The following is an 18,213-nucleotide window of genomic DNA, read 5'->3' as shown; positions in this document are numbered from 1 at the left end:
CCTTCAGACTTGACAATTTCCACTGTTTTGGCCAGTCTCTGGCCTAGTACCCTCTGTAAATTTGAGCTCATCCAAATCTATTCTGCTCTTCTTGTAACTTGCATCAAGTCCTGATTCCCTATCACGCCATACTTGCTGACTCACATTGAGGCATTGCCAAACCAGGAGTCAATTTTAAATTCTCTTTCTTGTTTTCAAATTCCCAGTAGCCTCTCTCCTCCCTATCTTTGAAACCTCCTCCAACTCTACAACCGATGGAAATCTGCATTTCTCCAATTCTGACCTCTTGCACATTTCTGATTATTTTTATTCCAGCAGTGATGGCCATGCTGTTTTGGCCCAAAGGTCTGGAATTCCCTTCCTAAACCTTTCTGGTTTTCTTCCCCTCTCTCTCCTCTGTTGGCTGTGAAAACCTACCTCTAATCAAGCTTTTGATTATCTCTCCTAGCTACTACTTTGTGTGCTCATTGTCGGAATTTTGACTGATGCTTCTGGAAGTTCATTGGAAGATTTTACTCTGTTGAAAGTGCTATATAAATGTAGGTTGTTACATAACTATTTTTATGATGGCTAATTTTGGGAACTTTGCATTATCTGAAAATAAATTTCAAAGATAAGCAATACCTAGATTAAGATTTTACCCCTTTTGATTTCTCTGAATAATAAAATAACTAATTTGTTTATAATGTGTTTTTCACAATATTCAGACCTCCCAAAATGCTTTGCACTCAGGACTTCAAACATAAACAATACCTAGATGAACATTTTGCCTGTCATTATTTTTTCTATGAATATTAAAATAACAAATTTGCATTTATATTATGCTTTTTTCAATGTTTTGATGATCCAAAATACTTCCACAAAATATTTTTCTGTGACAGTCCTAGACCAGAACCATCTTGCAATCGGGTCAATTTTTGGCCACTTAGATTAAAGTTATATTTAATAGAAGGCCCAAGACGTTAATGAACAAGATGATACCTTGGCATCTCACTATCATTAATTGTTCGGGCATAAGTCCTGCTAAGAACCACCCTGAACTGAAGATCCAAGCAGTGAAAATTAAGCAAAGTGTGCCATTACAGGCGGTTGAAGATGAGGGCAGATTTTTTTTACGAATGTGACCCAAGCTAAATAGGCACCTTTTATCATGCCAAATTCAAAGCTTCTACATATGCAATATTGATAATTTAGTATTAAGAAGCAGTCATTGTGGAAAATGCTGATGTTAGTTGCAGGCTCCTGAGTGACTTTATTTTTCACTTCACCAAACCTGGAAAGCATAAATAATATTGGCTATTTGCCAAGTGTAGTTTTTCCAACTTTTGATGGTATGCTCTTGATTGTGAGAGTCTTTTATTTTCAATAGTTGAATTCTAATTCAGTATTTTAATGAAAAAATTAGACTGATGACCAGATGTGCATTTCGATAGTAAGGTTTTGACTGACATTTTCATATGGATTCCTCAATCACTGCCAATGCTGCAAGGGTGTTCAAAAGGCCCAGGTGCTGGTGACTTGAAAAGCTGGTAAAGTCCAGGCATTTGAAGTGAGTTACTCCCAATTGTGACCAAATTACAATTGCGAAGAGGGTACACAATGGACTTGTTGAATTTCTCTTCTTTCTCCAAATGCAAATACACAATATGACCGAATGTGTATATTTCTCAATGCATGTTAACATCAAATTGTTTTATTTTGTTTCCAAGACTGACATAGAACAATTTTACATAGTTTTGCTATTGAGATGTTATACTTGGTATAGCCACATGGTAGTTGTCATGTTTAGTTTGATGGCTGACCAATGTACATTATAGTAATCAAGAAGAAATGGTTGTAACAAAAATTACATAATTGTAACTGAACATGTGGTATGAGGGAGGGCAGCTTAAATTATAAATTATTTAATAAAGAGGATTACCATAGTTACATAAGCTTGTGCAGATACCATGATTTCAGCAATCAAAATATTTTTACTTGACCCATCTCTAACCTCTGATATTCAATATATGCATGTAATATTCATGTCATACAAATGCCAGGCAATGACCATCCCAGCAAGAGAGAGTCTAACTGCCCCCCCCCCGTGACATTCAATAGTATTACCATCACCATAAACCCCACCATCAACATCCTGGGAGTTACCATTCATCAGAAACTTAACATAAATATTGTGGCTACAAGAGCAGGTCAGAAGCAGAGTGTTCTGTGGCAAGTGACTCAACTCCTGACCCCTCAAAGCCTGTCCACCATTTACAAGGCACCCGTCGGGAGTTTAATGGGATACACATCACTTGCAAGATGATTTTAACTCCAACAATACTTGAGATGCTCAACACCATGCAGGACAGCTTATCTATCCTCTTTAAATATTCACTCTCACCATCACCAGCGCACAGTGTGTACCATCTACAAGATGCGCTTGTGATTGAATCTGTAGTTTCAAAGCTCGTATTTTTTGAGACAGACCCTAATTGAAAAGGGCAAATAGCCCTCTAAGTTTCTAAGGAAACTAAGAATGAAACTCAGATTGGAAATAAAAACTTCTGGTTGAAATTATATAAAAGGAGACAGAACTCAGTAGATGATGAGTCCAGTAGTGCAGTACAGATGGACTAAAGAAGATAGAGGCTAGATCTGGAAGCAAAGACACAGTTGTTGCAGTTGTTTCTGTTACATGAAGATAATATTGGTGGACCTATGCCATCCAGCCCATTGTAAACAAAGTTGAGAAGTTTCTGCAGATGTCTGCCATTTTTGGTGTAGACTGTGCCTATGGAACTTAGGTTGGTTTTGCACTGTTGTCAGCTGGGGATCAGGCTAAAGTCCCAGAAAAAGAGGAGCTGAAATTCCTTGCAAGGAAGACAGAGTTTGAAGGACTTTGTGACTGAATATGGTCACCAAAATCTGAGTGGATTGCTGAGCCAATTCGTAAGACCTGTCTTGTTTGTTTCTGCCATTTAATATGTAATTGTAGTTTATGTTAAACTGCAATTTACCTGTTAATTCATGTTTAACTTAGGTTGATTCTGCATTTTAGAATATAGGTGGTTACCCAAAATATTACTTAATGCTTGCTTTGTTTTACTCTTGTACAGTAAAAATGCTTATATTTTAAGCCATGGAATCTTGTGGCTTCATTTGTAACATACTGCAGCAACTAGCCAAGGCTTCTTCGACTGCACCTTCCAAACCCACAACCTTTACCACTTAGAAGAACAAGAGCAGAAAATACATGGGCAAACTATCACCTGCAAGCTCCCTCTAAATCATACACTATTCTGACTTTGAAATATCTTGTCGCAGGGTCAGATGCCTGGAACTCCCTACCTAAAGGCACTGTGGGAGCACCTTCACCACATGAACTGCAATGGCTCAAGAAAGAAGCTCACACCCATCTTCTCAAGGGCAACAAGGAGTTGGACCTTAGCAGCAATATTCACATCCCATGAATGATTTAAAGAAAACTATAATTTAAACGCTGCTGAATAAATTATTACCCCCCTCAACTTCCAGCCTACCAGCTACATTTACAAATGTTTGTGGGGTAATACCATTGTGATAGTATTGGACTTGACAGAGATGCCCATAGTGGTTGAACCTATTGATATTCAGAAAAGAATAATATCATGATGGCTGAGCTGCTGAAGAAGCCATAACTCACTAGGTTCTGCCTTCAAAAATTTACAACAAAATGCCTAGATCCTCCTCCTTGTATTTTCTAGTGCTGCTGGTGCTGCTGTCTCAGTACCTACGGTGGAACATTATCACCACACTAAGAAATGCCTTTAAGTCATGTAAAATGGTACTACTTTTCAGACAGTTTTCTTGTTTGTCCTCTCCCTTCAGGTGAGTTATCTAAGAATGACAAATTTTCTTGCTCACTCAATAAAAAACAGAATATCTAAAGGTATAGCCAATTAATATCAAAGCGCAAAATTACTTGATTTGCTCAGGCTGGCTGTTGGGAGGACCCAATAAAATACAGCACATGGCATATTGCTGGAGTGAGCTTTTGGCAATATTGCTTGCTTTTATGAAATAATTTATTTGTACTAGTTAACTTACTCTTTATTTTCTGCGAACAATAGATGTTGAGAAAAAGGACCATAAATATGAACCTCTTACTTTATGTAGATGGTGGAGATTTTTTTGCAAATTGCAACATACTAATGACATTGAACCAAGAAAACTACAACCAAATGTGGTAAAATAAAATTGTTCCTCATGAGCACCATTGGGAACAACATGCTTCTGAATCTACATCAATAAACATAAATATTAATTGGCCTATTGGAAAGTATCCCATGATCTATGCCTGTATAGGATAAATTAATAATCCAAGCATGCACTTTTTGCAATTATCCTTTTCACTGCTGGCTTTCTTGAACAACTTGCTAATTTTGTGAAGGATTTCTTGAGGCTACATAATTATAAACTACCTTGAGAAGATTATTATGAGTAATTGCTGCATCACAGAGTGCATAGTCATCTTTTTGTGACCTTCATGCTTGTAAACAAGTACTGGCATTAATGGTGATGTATAATTATTTTCATTCAGAATAATTGACCAATAGAATTCAGTGACTGCAGCACAATCCTTGATTTCATACTGCATGAACCTTGATTATTCCACACAATTATTCCTTTTGCTGCTTCCATTGATTTGAAAAGCTGTACCTAAACAGAATATTCAGAAAAAATATGAAGTTGACTTTGACAAAATGGAATATCAGCTTTTCATTAATATTTGCACAAGTGATGGACTTTTCTTAATGTTCTTTTCATATGGCATTTCTACTGAAATTGGAAAATAAACTTCCTCGTTGCATACTGATAAAGGTATTATCTGTAGGGTTTTAAACTAAATGAGTTTAGTTGGTAAATGTACCAATGACATGGGTAGAAAGAGGGATGAGGCCTTGCATCAAGAATTCAGGGAGTTAGGCAGTAGACTAAAAAGCAAGACCTCTCTGGTTGTAATCTCTGTATTACTCCCAGTGTCACATGCTAGTGAGCTCAGAAATAGGAGAATAGCGCAGATGAATACGTGGCTTAAGAGTTGGTGCAGGAGGGAGGGTTTTAGATTCGTGGATCACTGGGACCGTTTCTGGGGAAAGTGGGACCTGTACAAGCGGGACGGTCTACATCTGAACCAGAGCAGGACTAACATCCTTGCGGGCGGGTTTGCTAGTGCTGTTGGGAGGAGTTTAAACTAATTTGGCAGGGGGAGGGGACACAGAATGTTAGCAGAATAGGGACACATCATAATACAGTAAAACAATCAAGTCAGAGGGAGCACAGCTGCATTAAGTTTCAAGGGAGTAAGGCAAGGCTGGATGGCCTCTACTTTAATGCCAGGAGTATTACAGGTAAAACGGATGAGTTAAGGGTGAGGATTGACACGTGGATTTGTGATATAGCAGCCATCACTGAGATGTAGTTGAGGGAGGGGCAGGATTGGCAGCTCAACATTCCGGGATATAGAATCTTCAGGCAAGATAGGGGAGGGGGTAAAAGAGGAGAAGGCATTGCATTATTAGTTAAGGAGTCAGTTACTGCAGTAAGGAGAGATGATACCTTGGATGGGGCATCGAATGAAGCTTTGTGGGTAGAGCTTAGGAATAAAAAAGGGACAACCACATTATTAGGTGTTTATTATTGACCCCGAGATAGTCAGTGGGAAATTGAGGAGCAAATATGTGCACAATTTGTGGAGGTGTGTAAAAACAATAACAATAAGGGTAATTATATTAGGTGATTTCAACTTTCCCAACATTAATTGGGATAGACATAGTGTTAAGGGCTTGGATGGAATGGATTTCTTGAAATGTGAACAGGAGAACTTTTTAGGTCAATATGTAGAGGGTCCGACAAGGGACAGTGCATTGCTGGACCTAATTCTGGGGAATGAAGCCAGACAGGTGGCTAAGGTGGTGGTGGGCGTGCATTTTAGTGATAGCGACCACAGCATTGTACAATTTAAGCTTGTTATGGACAAAGAAATCGACAAGTTGCAAAAAATGTTTTGGATTGGGGGAGAGTGGATTTTAGTAACATAAGGCAGGATCTGGCCAAGGTAGACTGGGAACAGTTACTTGTGGGGAAATCTACAGAGGAACAGTGGGGGCATTCAAAAAGGAAATGGGGAGGGTACAGGCTCAACATGTTCCCTCTAGGGTGATAGGAAGGAGTAACAAGCCCAGAGAACCATGGATGACCAGAGATATTCAGGTTACGATGAGAAGGAAAAGAGAGGCTTTTAGCAGGTACAAGGGAAGCAAATCAGTAGAGGCATTAGTGGAGTACAGAAAGTGAAGGGTGGAGCTTAAGAAAGCAATAAGGAGAGCAAAGAGGGGATATGAGAAAGCCCTGGCTGGTAAAAGTAGGGAAAATCCCAAGATATTCTATAAGTATATCAATGGGAAGAAGATAACCAGGGAAAGAGTAGGGCCCATTAGGGACCAAGGGGGCAATCTATGGGTGGAGCCAGAGGACATTGGTAGAGTGTTGAACGAATTCTTCACGTCCGTCTTCTCCCAAGAGAATGAGGATGAAGGTATAGAACTCGGGGAGAGAGACTGCGAGGTTCTTAAGCAAATTGATATAGGGAGTGACAAGGTATTGGAGGTGTTGGCAGGCTTAAAAGTGGACAAAACTCCAGGTCTCGATGATTTGTGTCCCAGACTGCTGAGGGAGGCAAGGGAGGAGATCGCAGGGGCTCTGACCCGAATTTTTAATTCCTCTCTGGCCACAGAGAGGTGCCAGAGGACTGGAGAACAGCTAATGTGGTTCCGCTATTTAAGAAGGGTTGTGGAGATAAGCCAGGAAACTACAGGCCAGTGAGTCTCACATCAGTGGTAGGGAAACTGTTGGAGAAATTTCTGAAGGAGAGAATCTATCTCCAGTTGGAGAGGCAAGGTTTGATCAGGGATAGTCAGCATGGCTTTGTCAGAGGGAGGTCATGCCTAACAAATTTGATGGAATTTTTTGAGGAGGTGACCAGGTGTGTAGATGAGGGAAGTGCAGTTGATGTAGTTTATTTGGATTTCAGCAAAGTCTTTGACAAGGTCCCACATGGGAGATTTATAAAGAAGGCAAATGCACATGGGATACAGGGTAATTTGATAAGGTGGATTCAAAATTGGCTTAGTTGTAGGAGGCAGAGGGTGATGACAGAAGGATACTTTAGTGACTGGAAGCCAGTGTCCAGTGGCGTACCACAGGGATCTGTGCTCGGTCTCCTATTATTTGTCACTTATATAAACGACATAGATGACTATGTGGGGGGTAGGTTTAGTAAGTTTGCGGATGACACAAAAATTGTCCGGGTGGTTAACAGTGAGGTTGAAAGCTTCCTTTGATTTTTTATTTCCCTTAAAGTAATTATTGACAAATAAAATGCTATGGGGTAATGTATTTCGAGTGAATATGTTTTCCATAAAACCTTGAAAGTACTATTACGATCCTAAAATTTGTTATTTACTGAATAGGACTTAACTAATATCAATGATTTCTGAGGTTTCAGGTTTGAATATTAGCACTTATTTGAAAGCCTTTACACATGCCCACACCCAATGTTAACTGCGTATGCTAGCCTCTTTTTACCATCCTTTCTCTAGCTAGTAATGTGGAGCAATCTGGCAGACTTATGTCTCCATTAGTTATTAATGCTAGTTTGTAGTTGACTGATATGAAGTACTGTTTATGAAAGACAGGGCTGTTTCATCTTAATCATGCACTATAGATTATAAATTTTAATCCATCAGTCACTTGAGGACTACTGACAACTTTGTCTGAGAGCTAATTATTTAGAATATTGTTCTTAAGTGGTAGAGTGGTTTTGAATGTTTATACCTTACTTTGGGGACCAGACTTTCAATCCATCCCAGAAACAAATGAGGCCGGTCCCCCTCCCTGGACGCAGTTAAAATCTAAGTGAAATAAATAATGGCAGTCACGATCTAGTTCTTAGTTGACATGAGTCCATTCTCCCGAACTGTTCAGGGAGATGGTGGTCTAGTTGTAATGTCATTGAACTAGTAAGCCAAAGGCCCAGGCTAACTCTCTGGGGACATGTGCTGAGATCCCACCACAGCAGCTGGTAGAATTTGAATTCCGTCAACACAATCTGGAATATAAAGCTAGCCTCAGTAATAGTGATCATGTGAATGTCATAGGTTGTTGTAAAAACCCACCTGGTTTACTAATGTCCTTTAGAGACGGAAATTTGCCATCCTTACCGGCGCTGGCTGTATGTGACTGCAGATCCACAGCAATGTGGTTGACTTTTAACTGCCCACTGAAATGGCCTAGCAAGCCACTCAGTCCAAGGGCAATTCAGGATGGGCAACAAATGCTGGCCTTGCCGGCGACACCCACATCCCATGAAAGAATTTTTAAAAATCAGCTTTAAATTATCAGTTTAATTAAGAGGCTTCAAGGACGGAAGTGTGAGAAATGGAAATGCTGTGAAGTGCACTTCTATGGTTTGGTAGTGTAGAAGGAGCATGATGTAACTCATACTATTGATGTCTAGGGCATAGGCTGATACTATGTCAAAGCATCCTAATTGCCTGAATTGACATGCGTTATTATATTGTACCATGTATACGTTGATATATATGTATTTTTTTAATCTTTTCCCATCAGTGCTCAGATTCCTGAGTCCTGTTCAAATAAGGAAAAAAATGATAAGCCCAGGAAATTAGTGGCCAGGTAGCCTTGCTTCAGTTGTAGAAACACATAGAAATTAGTGAATATTTTGGCTGATTTGAGAGTATTAGTATAGATTTATAAGGAAGGGGTTGTACATCACTTTTTTTGATTAAATTGCAGAGGCTATGCAGAAAAACAAGGCAGTGGATGTTGTATATATGAATTTCCAGAAGGCATTTGATTAAAATGCTGGATAACTTCTATGAAAATTAAAGTGACATGATATTAAAGCAGTTATAACTGTAGGGATAGGGAGATAACTCGGGTACAGGAAAAAGAGTAGCGTGTAAAGTTTTGTACCTCAGCTGCAAAATTTTAGTTGTGTTCAGTATCTCCATGTTGTTCCTGTATTGTAGTTTATTTGTAGAATGTTTCAAAGTTAGTGAATGAAGCAGTTAGCGTTTAAGAATCAGTGAAGGTAGGTGGTTGTAAGAAAGGAAAATTAGGGAATTTGGAAACAGGACAGATACCACGGAATACTGGTGGTACTGAATAGTTGGTTTCGGTGTTGTAATTTCTGTAATTCGATGTCTCAATTGAACACTCTCAATTTGGGCCACAGAGTATCTTTTCCTGCCAAAGATGTAGGTGATTTGTAGACAGCCCAGGGATTAAACAAAAACCCTATTGCTATTTTTCTAACACTGGCAATTTCACATGCTCATGTATAATGCATCGTATGTTATGCATCAAATGGGCAGAAATTTTTCACACAAGGTTCTTAAAACATGCAAGGATTTACTAGCAGTTACTGAGGCAGAGAAAGAAAAATTTGAAAAGGATATTGACAAAAAGGAGGGAAGTGGAATAAAGAATATACAGACATAATGCATCAAATTGCCTGCTTTCCTGCTGTAATTTCACAGAATCAGTTTATTATTTTAATTTGTGTGACCTTACATCAAGTATAGCTTCTCCTTCATTTGTTCATCATATACATACAAGTGAATAAGCTGTTATCCCTTTTTTGAGGGTGGGTGGAAAAACAGAATTATGAACACCGTCCTTTTTAAAAAAAATGTCTCTTATAGCCAGCCTTTTGAGACATCTGACATTCATTAGTTCTTCCTCTGTTGGCTTAAATGATAATCATCCTGCCTCAACTTACATAGTTGCTTTGCTTAGCAGTTAAGCAGTACATTTTGCAGCCTGTCTGATAATTCTATGAAAAGAAATTTATTCCTAAATGTCTATGATAATAGTTCTTGGAGGTGTGTTCATTTCTGCATTTTTTTGGCCATAATACACATTGATCAGCAATTAGCCAGCTTCCGTCAAAGTCATCTTCATGGGTTGTTCCAGCAGTAATATCCATCATTCCAGGTGGTCTAATTCATGCTTTACCCATTCTATAGTCAGGCCATTGAATCAGCAGGTGGCCACTACGAGTATATTCCAAGCCCCCCACCCTCACCCTGCCAATGACCAAGTTATTTAACTTCTATTGCACTTCCTACACAAAGCTTCAAAAGACAGATTGTCATGAATGTTTGAGTTATCCTGGAAGAAAGGCAGATAACAGTCAGCCTTCTATACTCTTATTAATTATGCCTAACGATTTCAGCTGACTTTTCAGATATAAAATCCACAAATGCCCTCAATCAGAATAAAAAGCGACATTGAATTCAAGAAGGTATAACTTTTTTGACTATGCTACATTGGAAACACTGACTAATCCATGTTCTCTTTTTTTTGAGCTCCACTATGATTCCTTTAAACCTCTTGAGCCATTGCAACAGAGAAGGAAGCCATTTGGCCCATTGAGTCCATACAGACTCTCTGTAGAGCAACCCATTCAATCCCATGCCTTGCAAGTTTATTTCTCTCAAGTGCCCATGCCACTCTCGTAGTTAGTGCGTTCCAGGTCATTACCACTCACTGCATTAAAAGAAAAAGTTCTTCTTCATATCCCCCTGCATCTCTTGCCCAAAACCTCAGACCTGTGTCCTTGTACCATTAGCTAACAGGAACAACTTTTTCTTTTTCTATCTAAACCTGTAATAATCTTGTACACGTCTATAAAAACTCCCAATCTTCTTTGCTCCAAGAACAACCACAGCTTCTCCAACCTAACTTGGTAGCTAAAATCTCCAATCCCTGGAAATGTTTTGGTAAATCTCCTCTGCACCCTATCAAGGCCTTCACACTGTTCCTAAAGTCTGGTGGCCAGAACTGGACACGATATAGTACTCTAGATGTGCCCCAAACAGCTTTATAAAGGTTCAGCATAACTTCCCTGTTTTTTTACTCAATACCTCAGTATGCCATGTCACCTTCAAGGACCTATGCACATGAACCTCGAGGACCCTCTGTATCTATACGTTCTTTGGAACTGTGCAATTTAGTTTATATTGCCTCTCCTTATCCCTCCAGTGCAAATGCATCACCTCATGCTTCTCTGCATTGAATTCAGTCTGCCACTTGTCTGCCTATGTTGCTAGCCTATCTGTCCAGTTGCAGTCAATTGTCTCCTCACTGCTACACCTCCAAAGTTCTTGGCCAAAATCTGTTGAACAGTATGGAGGGAAGGCCCTTTCATCCTTGAGAATGCATTTATTTCTGTTGAATTGATCTTTTAGTTAGGGGTCCTAATTGGTACTTCAGGCAGTGAGGTGTCAGCTAAGCACAACTTTTCCTAGTCCTGGAAGGCACAACAGCAGAGTGCTTAAAAGAAGCCCCTGCCTGCTGGTTTTATCATTGCTACAATCTAAAATTGACAATATTTAATTCTTATACAAATGCTGACAGTCATGACAGTCAGAAAAACAAAATACTGGAGAGACTGGAAATCTGAAATAAAAACAGAAAATGCTGGAAACACCAGTAGGTCAGGCAGCATTTCTGGGAGAGAAACAAGAGTTCACCTTTCAGGTTGATATTTTATTAGAACTGAAAATGTAAAAAATGTAATAGATTTAAAACAAATGGAAGGGACGATGGTGGGACAGGATCAAAAGGGAAGGTCTATAATAGGGTGGAAAGCAGGAGAGATTAAATGTTCTTTATCCACCCTCTCCACACCATCCCCCCACCCCCCACTTTCACTTGCTTAAAGCCTATTCAATTTCTAACTTTTCCCAGTTCTGATGAAAAGTGATTGATCTGAAACCTTAACTCTGCTTCTGTCTCCCTGGACAGTATTTTGTTGATTTGGTCCCTTGTTACAGTGGTAAGTTGTCATAGTTATTTGTTTGTTTAAAAAGCTTGGGAGTAATTTCCTTAGCACAGTTGGATCTTTTTTTGTGAGAACTGCTGATGAGATGACTCCATTTTTGTAGTTTAAGGTCGATAGCCTCAAGTACTATTGATGGAGAGTTATTTTTATTATTTGAAAGCCACAGTGTAGTCACAATTTTCTTTTCTCATTATTTGTATTTTAGGAGAAACCATTGTCCAGATCATTGCAAAGAGGTGAAGATTTGCAGTTCGATCAGGTAAGAAAGCTGATGTATTATTATCTTTGTCACACCAAGGGAATATTCCCATACTCCCAAAACCAACATTTTCTACATTACGATCTGGTATGCGTGATCATATAAACTTCGTAATTTATTCTGATACTTGGGAAAATGCAATATGTTGGTATCTAATTTGTACTGTCCAAAATTATTTTTTCCTCTTTGATTAAATCCAATTAGTATTCAAGCTGTAAGTGCTACAGTATCTTAACTTAGTATGGAAAATGATGCAGTCATTCCTGTAGTATAGAGGAAGTATTACTGGAATGTCTGAATATTGCTTCAAAATGCCAAGTGTAATGAACCATTTTGTTATTCATTAATTTCCATTTTTCACATACATCAAGAAGTGTGTGTTTTGATGTCTTGGTTCCTACCACAACTGTCTACATATATGGCAGCTGACAGCATTTTACCTTGATGTCCAGTGAGCATGTTATGATTTGCTGACAAAACTCAACAGACTGGGTACCTCTTCCCTTGATCCTGCTTCAGCTCCTGCTCAAGCCTGATTGCTACTAGACTGGCCCTAGCCCCCTTCCTCTCAATGTTACTTTTAAAGCTTAATGGCAGTAATTATGGGCTCTGTACATTGGGTATTCTCAGGGAACATAAAGTCTCTCCTACAGTGTATAAATGGCAGAATGGCTGTCTTTAGCATTAGGAGTGAGGTTGAGAAGAGTGAAGTCAGGTGAAATCTTTTCATGGGTAGGATTGACATGTTTGGAAGAGTGAGAAGAAATGGATTGTATTGAAGGAGAGAGGGTATTGGCAGAATCTGGAATGGCGCTGCCTGGTAAGGTAGGAAGGTGAGTGTCAGCATATACTCGGGTCTTTGGAGTTATTTGAGTAGGTATTTGAATTTAAATGTGCTCTTGTGTTTTGGTTTGTGTGTGTCTTTCTCCCAGACTTGATGGGCTAAATGACCTGATTTTGTGCTACAACCTTCATGATTTGAAATGTTAGTTAGTGTTGGGTGCGAAACATCACTTGACCTTGTTTGCACATGTGAAGTCAGTGGGATGTTGGTCAGAACAGGAGCTTGTTCTGACTTGTTCTTCCACCCCTTCATATTACAGGAATTCTGAAGCCATTTATCATGACCTTTACTTCACCTGAGACTCATTAACTCAATATAGAAGGAGAGTGATACCAGGGCTTTCACGTGCAATTGTAACTGAGCAGTGCGCTTACAGAATCACAGAATTGTTACAGCGCTAAAGGAGGCCATTTAGTCCATTGTGTCTGCACTGGCTCGCCGAATTAGCAGTTCACCTAGTGCTATCCCCCCGCCTTCTCCCTATAACTCTGCACATTCCTTCCTCTTCCACATGCTCAGGCAGTGCATTCCAGACCTTGTTGTTGTTTCTGTTTAAGCAAACTTGAAAACTTTCTGTAGTAAGAATTTAGTAAATTGCATCATAGCCATGAAAAGTTAATAAGTTTGACAGTGTAAAGTAACCAAACTGAAAGAAAATTGAGTATGAAAAAGGGTATTACACAATTCATCCATTCAAAGATTGCTTCTTAAAATATTAATATATTCAATTTGTAGAACAAAAGGCTATATTTGAGTAATGCATGACTGGTTCAGATAGAACAAGTTGAAACTCATCCTTGAGTTTTTTTTTTACTCAATCAAAAACACTTGATGCTCCTTGGAGTTTTTGAAGCAGACAAATGGAACAGAATGGATTTTGGCAGTTCTATTTTTGAGGGCACCTGCAGAAACACAACACCATAACGTTGGGTGTCTCTTTCCTGCCAATATCACCCACTACTTCAGGCTCACTCTGGAAAGCTAAATTGACTTAAGATAAAAGCAAAAAACTGCGGATGCTGGAAATCCGAAACAAAAGCAAAAATACATGGAAAAACTCAGCAGGTCTGACGGCATCTGCGGAGAGGAATGCAGTTAACGTTTTGAGTGTGTATGACTCTTCACCAGAACTAAATTGACTTGTTATTTTTATTTATTCATGGGAAGTGGGCATCACTGGCATTTATGCCCATCCCTAATTGCCCTTGAGAAAGTGGTGGTGAGCTAAATGAGTGGCTTGCTAGGCCATTTCAGAGGGCATGTGGGTCAGGAGTCACATGTAGGCCAGACCAGGTAAGGACAGCAGATTTCCTTCCTTAAAGGACATTAGTGAACCAGATGGGTTTTTACAACAATCGACAATGGTTTCATGGTCATCATTAGACTTTTAATTCCAGATTTTTATTGATTTCAAATTTCACTATCTGCAGTGGTGGGAATTGAACCTTGGTCCCCAGAGCATTACCCTGAGTGTCTAATTACCAGCCCAGTGACAATACCACAACTGCCAGTCTCTCTTTAGCACTGCAAACTGTTTCCTTAAACCTCTCTTTGCCCTCTCTATGTTCAGGTCTAACAAGTGGACCTTGTTGTTAAGATTGAGACAATCCATTCAGCTGCCTTGTCCACGAAGTCAAACCTTCCTCTGGGTTCCCCCTGCCCTAACCTGCATCCTTCTCCAGTTTCTCCCCTTCTGTTAGGCCCTCTCTGAATATACCTTGCCTATAGGTCCTAATTCTTGTTAACTCAACTCCAATCCTATTAAACTGTTGACCACCAAGTATTCCTCCCTGGCTTCCATGCATGGTGATATTGTAAATGGTTCCGTTTCCTCATGTACTGTCCCCCCCCCCCCGTCAACACAGGCAACACATGCTCAGAAAAATCCCTTGACTCTTCTGTTCTAGTAAGCTACTGCCCCATCCCCATCCTTCTTTTCCATCCAAAGTCCTTGAAGTGTTATCTGCTCCTTAATCCATGCCTTTCTTTGCCACTGTTCCATATTTGAAAAACTCAGATCAGGTTTGTGCTCCTGTCACAACACTGAATAGTTTCTCTTTCCATCCCTGCAGTTATCTTTTAAGTTTCCTAAGGATCTATCCTTAGACGCCTCCTCTTCCAGCTCTTATTTCTTCACCAGCTCTTTTGACCCCTCTATGCTCCTGTGTTGTCAAACCTCTTACCTGATACCCAGTCTTGGATGAGTCACAATTACTTCCAATTGGGAAGAATTATGCTATCATCTTTGGTCTTTGCCACAGTACTTTTGCAACTGATTCCATCCATCCTACTTAATACCTATCTCAAATTGAATCTGGCTGTTCACATCCTCAATGTCTTATTTAACCCCCCCCTCCCCCCCACCACCACCCCACCCCCGCCAACCCCCCTACTGAGTTTCTGAATCCCCATCGTTTCCATCACAAAGACATACTACCCCTATTTCCATAGAATTGCCTAACTCTCCCCTTGCCTTAACCCTCATTCATGTGCTTGTCACTTCCAGACTCTACTGTTCCAATCCCCTCTTAGCTGGCTTTCCACCCTCCATAAACTTCAGCTCACCCAAAAATCTGATGCTCACTTCCTACACTTTATCAAGGACTGCTCACCTATCGCACCTGTTCTTTTTGACCTATATTGCCTCCAAACCCCCAGTGCTTCCAATTTAAAATTCTTGTCCTTGTGTTGAAATCCCTTCATGGCCTTGTTCTTCCCTAGCTTGTAAACTTCGTCCAGCCCCACAGCCTGTTTCATATAGTCTGTTTCTCTGACACTGGCCCCTTGTATTCTACCTCTATTAGGAGAACCAAGGAAAAAGCCAAGGATCACACCATGGGGGGCATTTTATTGCACCCCAATGGTGTAGTTATGAGGGGTAGCATGTAAAATAGAAAGGGTGGGAAACCTTCCTGCTCACCCCCGAGCTGTCCCCCACAATATGGTGGACGGGTATCGTGCCTGCCAGCCTTAGGCCTATTGAGGCCCTTAACTGGCCAATTAATAGACAGATAAGGGCCTCATTCTGCTTCCACCACCATAATTTGGTGGATTTGGTGGGCAGGCGAAGGTAGAACAAAGGACGCCACCTGGTCTTTCACGATCTTGGGATAAAAGGTGGGAAGGAAGGGGTGGGGGGTAGCTCCTTTTGGGGGGTGGAGGTGGTTAGTGCCATGTGCCCATCAGGGGCATCACCCCACTCACCGTGCTTCCTGCTGGCATGCAGAGCCCTCCCCCTCGCCCCCTTTCCGCGTTCTCGCCCCCTCCAGGGACCCTGAACCCTTCCCACCAAAAATGCCAGACTTGCCTTAGTCTGGTATCTATATTGTTTTCTTACTCAGGACTGCTTGTAGTCCCAGCAGCTGCCACTGCTCGCTTCTGGTGCTGCTGGGACTACACAGCTGCTGACCAATCAGATTGGCTGGCAGCTCTTGAGGATGGGACTTCCTTTCCCTGGGGGTAGATGTACCACTCAGCTTGTTAAGGTTGTCCCCAGCACATTATCTCTGTGGGCAGCCTTTTTTAAAAGTCGCCACCCCACTCACCCCCACCATAAAATTCATCCCCATGTTTTTTAACCACCTTCTCAACTTGTCCTGCTGCACAACATATGTATAAGTATTAATTCACCCCCAGGAGGGTCTCAGCCTGCACTCCTTTCAAGGTTGTACCATTTAGTTAGTATTGTCTTTCCTCATTCTTCATATCAAAGTGTATCACATCATCTGCCATGTGTCTGTCCATTTTACCAGCCTATGTCCTCATGTAACCTGTTACTATCCTTCACATTGTTTACTACATTTCTGTGTTCTGTATCATCTGCAGCTTTGAAATTATGCTGTCTATACCCAAATCCAGGATATTAATATAATTACAAAGAGCAGTGGTCTGTCCAATTCACCCCTCGCGTGGCTGACCCGGTGAACTCTGCCAGCGGATCAGCTGCCACCAACCTCTACGCATTTCCCTCCAGAGTGTACTTTCAGTTGTGGACAAGGCCGTTGCCACCCATGAACTTACTGTGGATGATTGCATTGACATCACTGATGATACCTTGTCACTTAATTAGGCCTCCCTGACTGGCTACATCTTCCACCACTTTCCCCATTGAGTGTGCCATAGTGACAATGTGGCACTTATCACCAGATCATGCCTTGGCATGATGCCTGATGTCCTCTGGTGCTTTCTACTGTTTTGAGCATATCACCTTGTTCACCCCTCTCACCTCCCTTTCAAAATCATTGTTTGCTACTGCCCTCCCAATTACAATAAAATTATCAGCAAAATAAGCAAAACTGCTTTCCTCCCTTTGCCCCTGCACTGAACGTGTCATCCTCAGTGATTTCAGTCTCCAACTCAGTTCATCATGTTCCCTCTCTGAGTTCACCGCCCTCTTATTCTCCCTAAATCCCTAGGTATGTGTAAAGTCCTTAATCCGTATTCACGCTACCCCCTTGATTTTTGCCATCACACATGGTCTTTCTAGCACCATGGTATAAGTTACAGATAAGGCTATATCTGATCATTTCCTTGTATTACTCACTACCCACATACCCCTTCCCAACTCTACCATCCATATCTGGAAAAAGCTATTCCCCAATTTACTTTCAATTGCATTTTCAACATCTCATCGATATACCTTTGTCCCTCCATTCACCACAACATTTCTGCAGCTACTAATTTGTTCAACCACACACACACCTCTTTCTTTGTCCTAGTCCCCTATAAGACTTTATCAGTCTCTCTCAACATGACCATTCCCTTTAGCCTGGCCCATACACCCTCTCCCTTAAGTCCAAGGAACGCATACTTGAATGGATATGGTGCACAACTGGTTTAGCCATGAAACGCTGGATCTGGCTGGACCACTTAAAACCACTTACTGGGCCCTGCTCTTGCCTGCTAAAACTGCTCACTATTTAAGGATCATTCTGGAAAGAACAAATAACCCTGGCTTCTTTCCCTACTGCAGACCATCAACTAAAATCCTCAACCCCAACAATAAGTACATGGAGCTCATGGACTTCTTTATCACTAAGATCAAGACCATCTGATCAGCTGCCTCTGCCGCAACTCTGCCTTCCGCTAGTCCACTTGGCCAAACTTCCTGTAATGCTTCATCCTGCCCTAGCTTTGAAGTGTTATCTTTGTCTAGTTTCTCTCCTGTCTCCCCACATGTCCTCTCTGAGCTCATATTGTCCATTAGACCCAGCTCCT

The 18,213-nt window shown here is 40.7% G+C and overlaps 1 protein-coding gene across 12 annotated transcripts in view; it reads left to right on the top strand.

The window, feature by feature from the left end:
* Window positions 1-18,213, top strand: part of fryl (furry homolog, like) — a 594,162-nt gene that overhangs the window by 201,378 nt on the left and 374,571 nt on the right. For all 12 annotated transcript variants that reach the window (XM_078547597.1, XM_078547607.1, XM_078547572.1 and 9 more), the window contains one exon: window positions 12,099-12,152. In XM_078547597.1, coding sequence (XP_078403723.1) covers window positions 12,099-12,152 — 54 coding nt within the window. The remainder of the gene's footprint in view (window positions 1-12,098; window positions 12,153-18,213) is intronic.

Source organism: Cetorhinus maximus, chromosome 1, assembly GCF_964194155.1.
Source record: "Cetorhinus maximus chromosome 1, sCetMax3.hap1.1, whole genome shotgun sequence".
Classification (NCBI taxonomy): Eukaryota; Metazoa; Chordata; class Chondrichthyes; order Lamniformes; family Cetorhinidae; genus Cetorhinus; species Cetorhinus maximus.
Note: the sequence above shows the minus strand (reverse complement) of the source record. Positions and strands in the feature narration are given on the sequence as shown.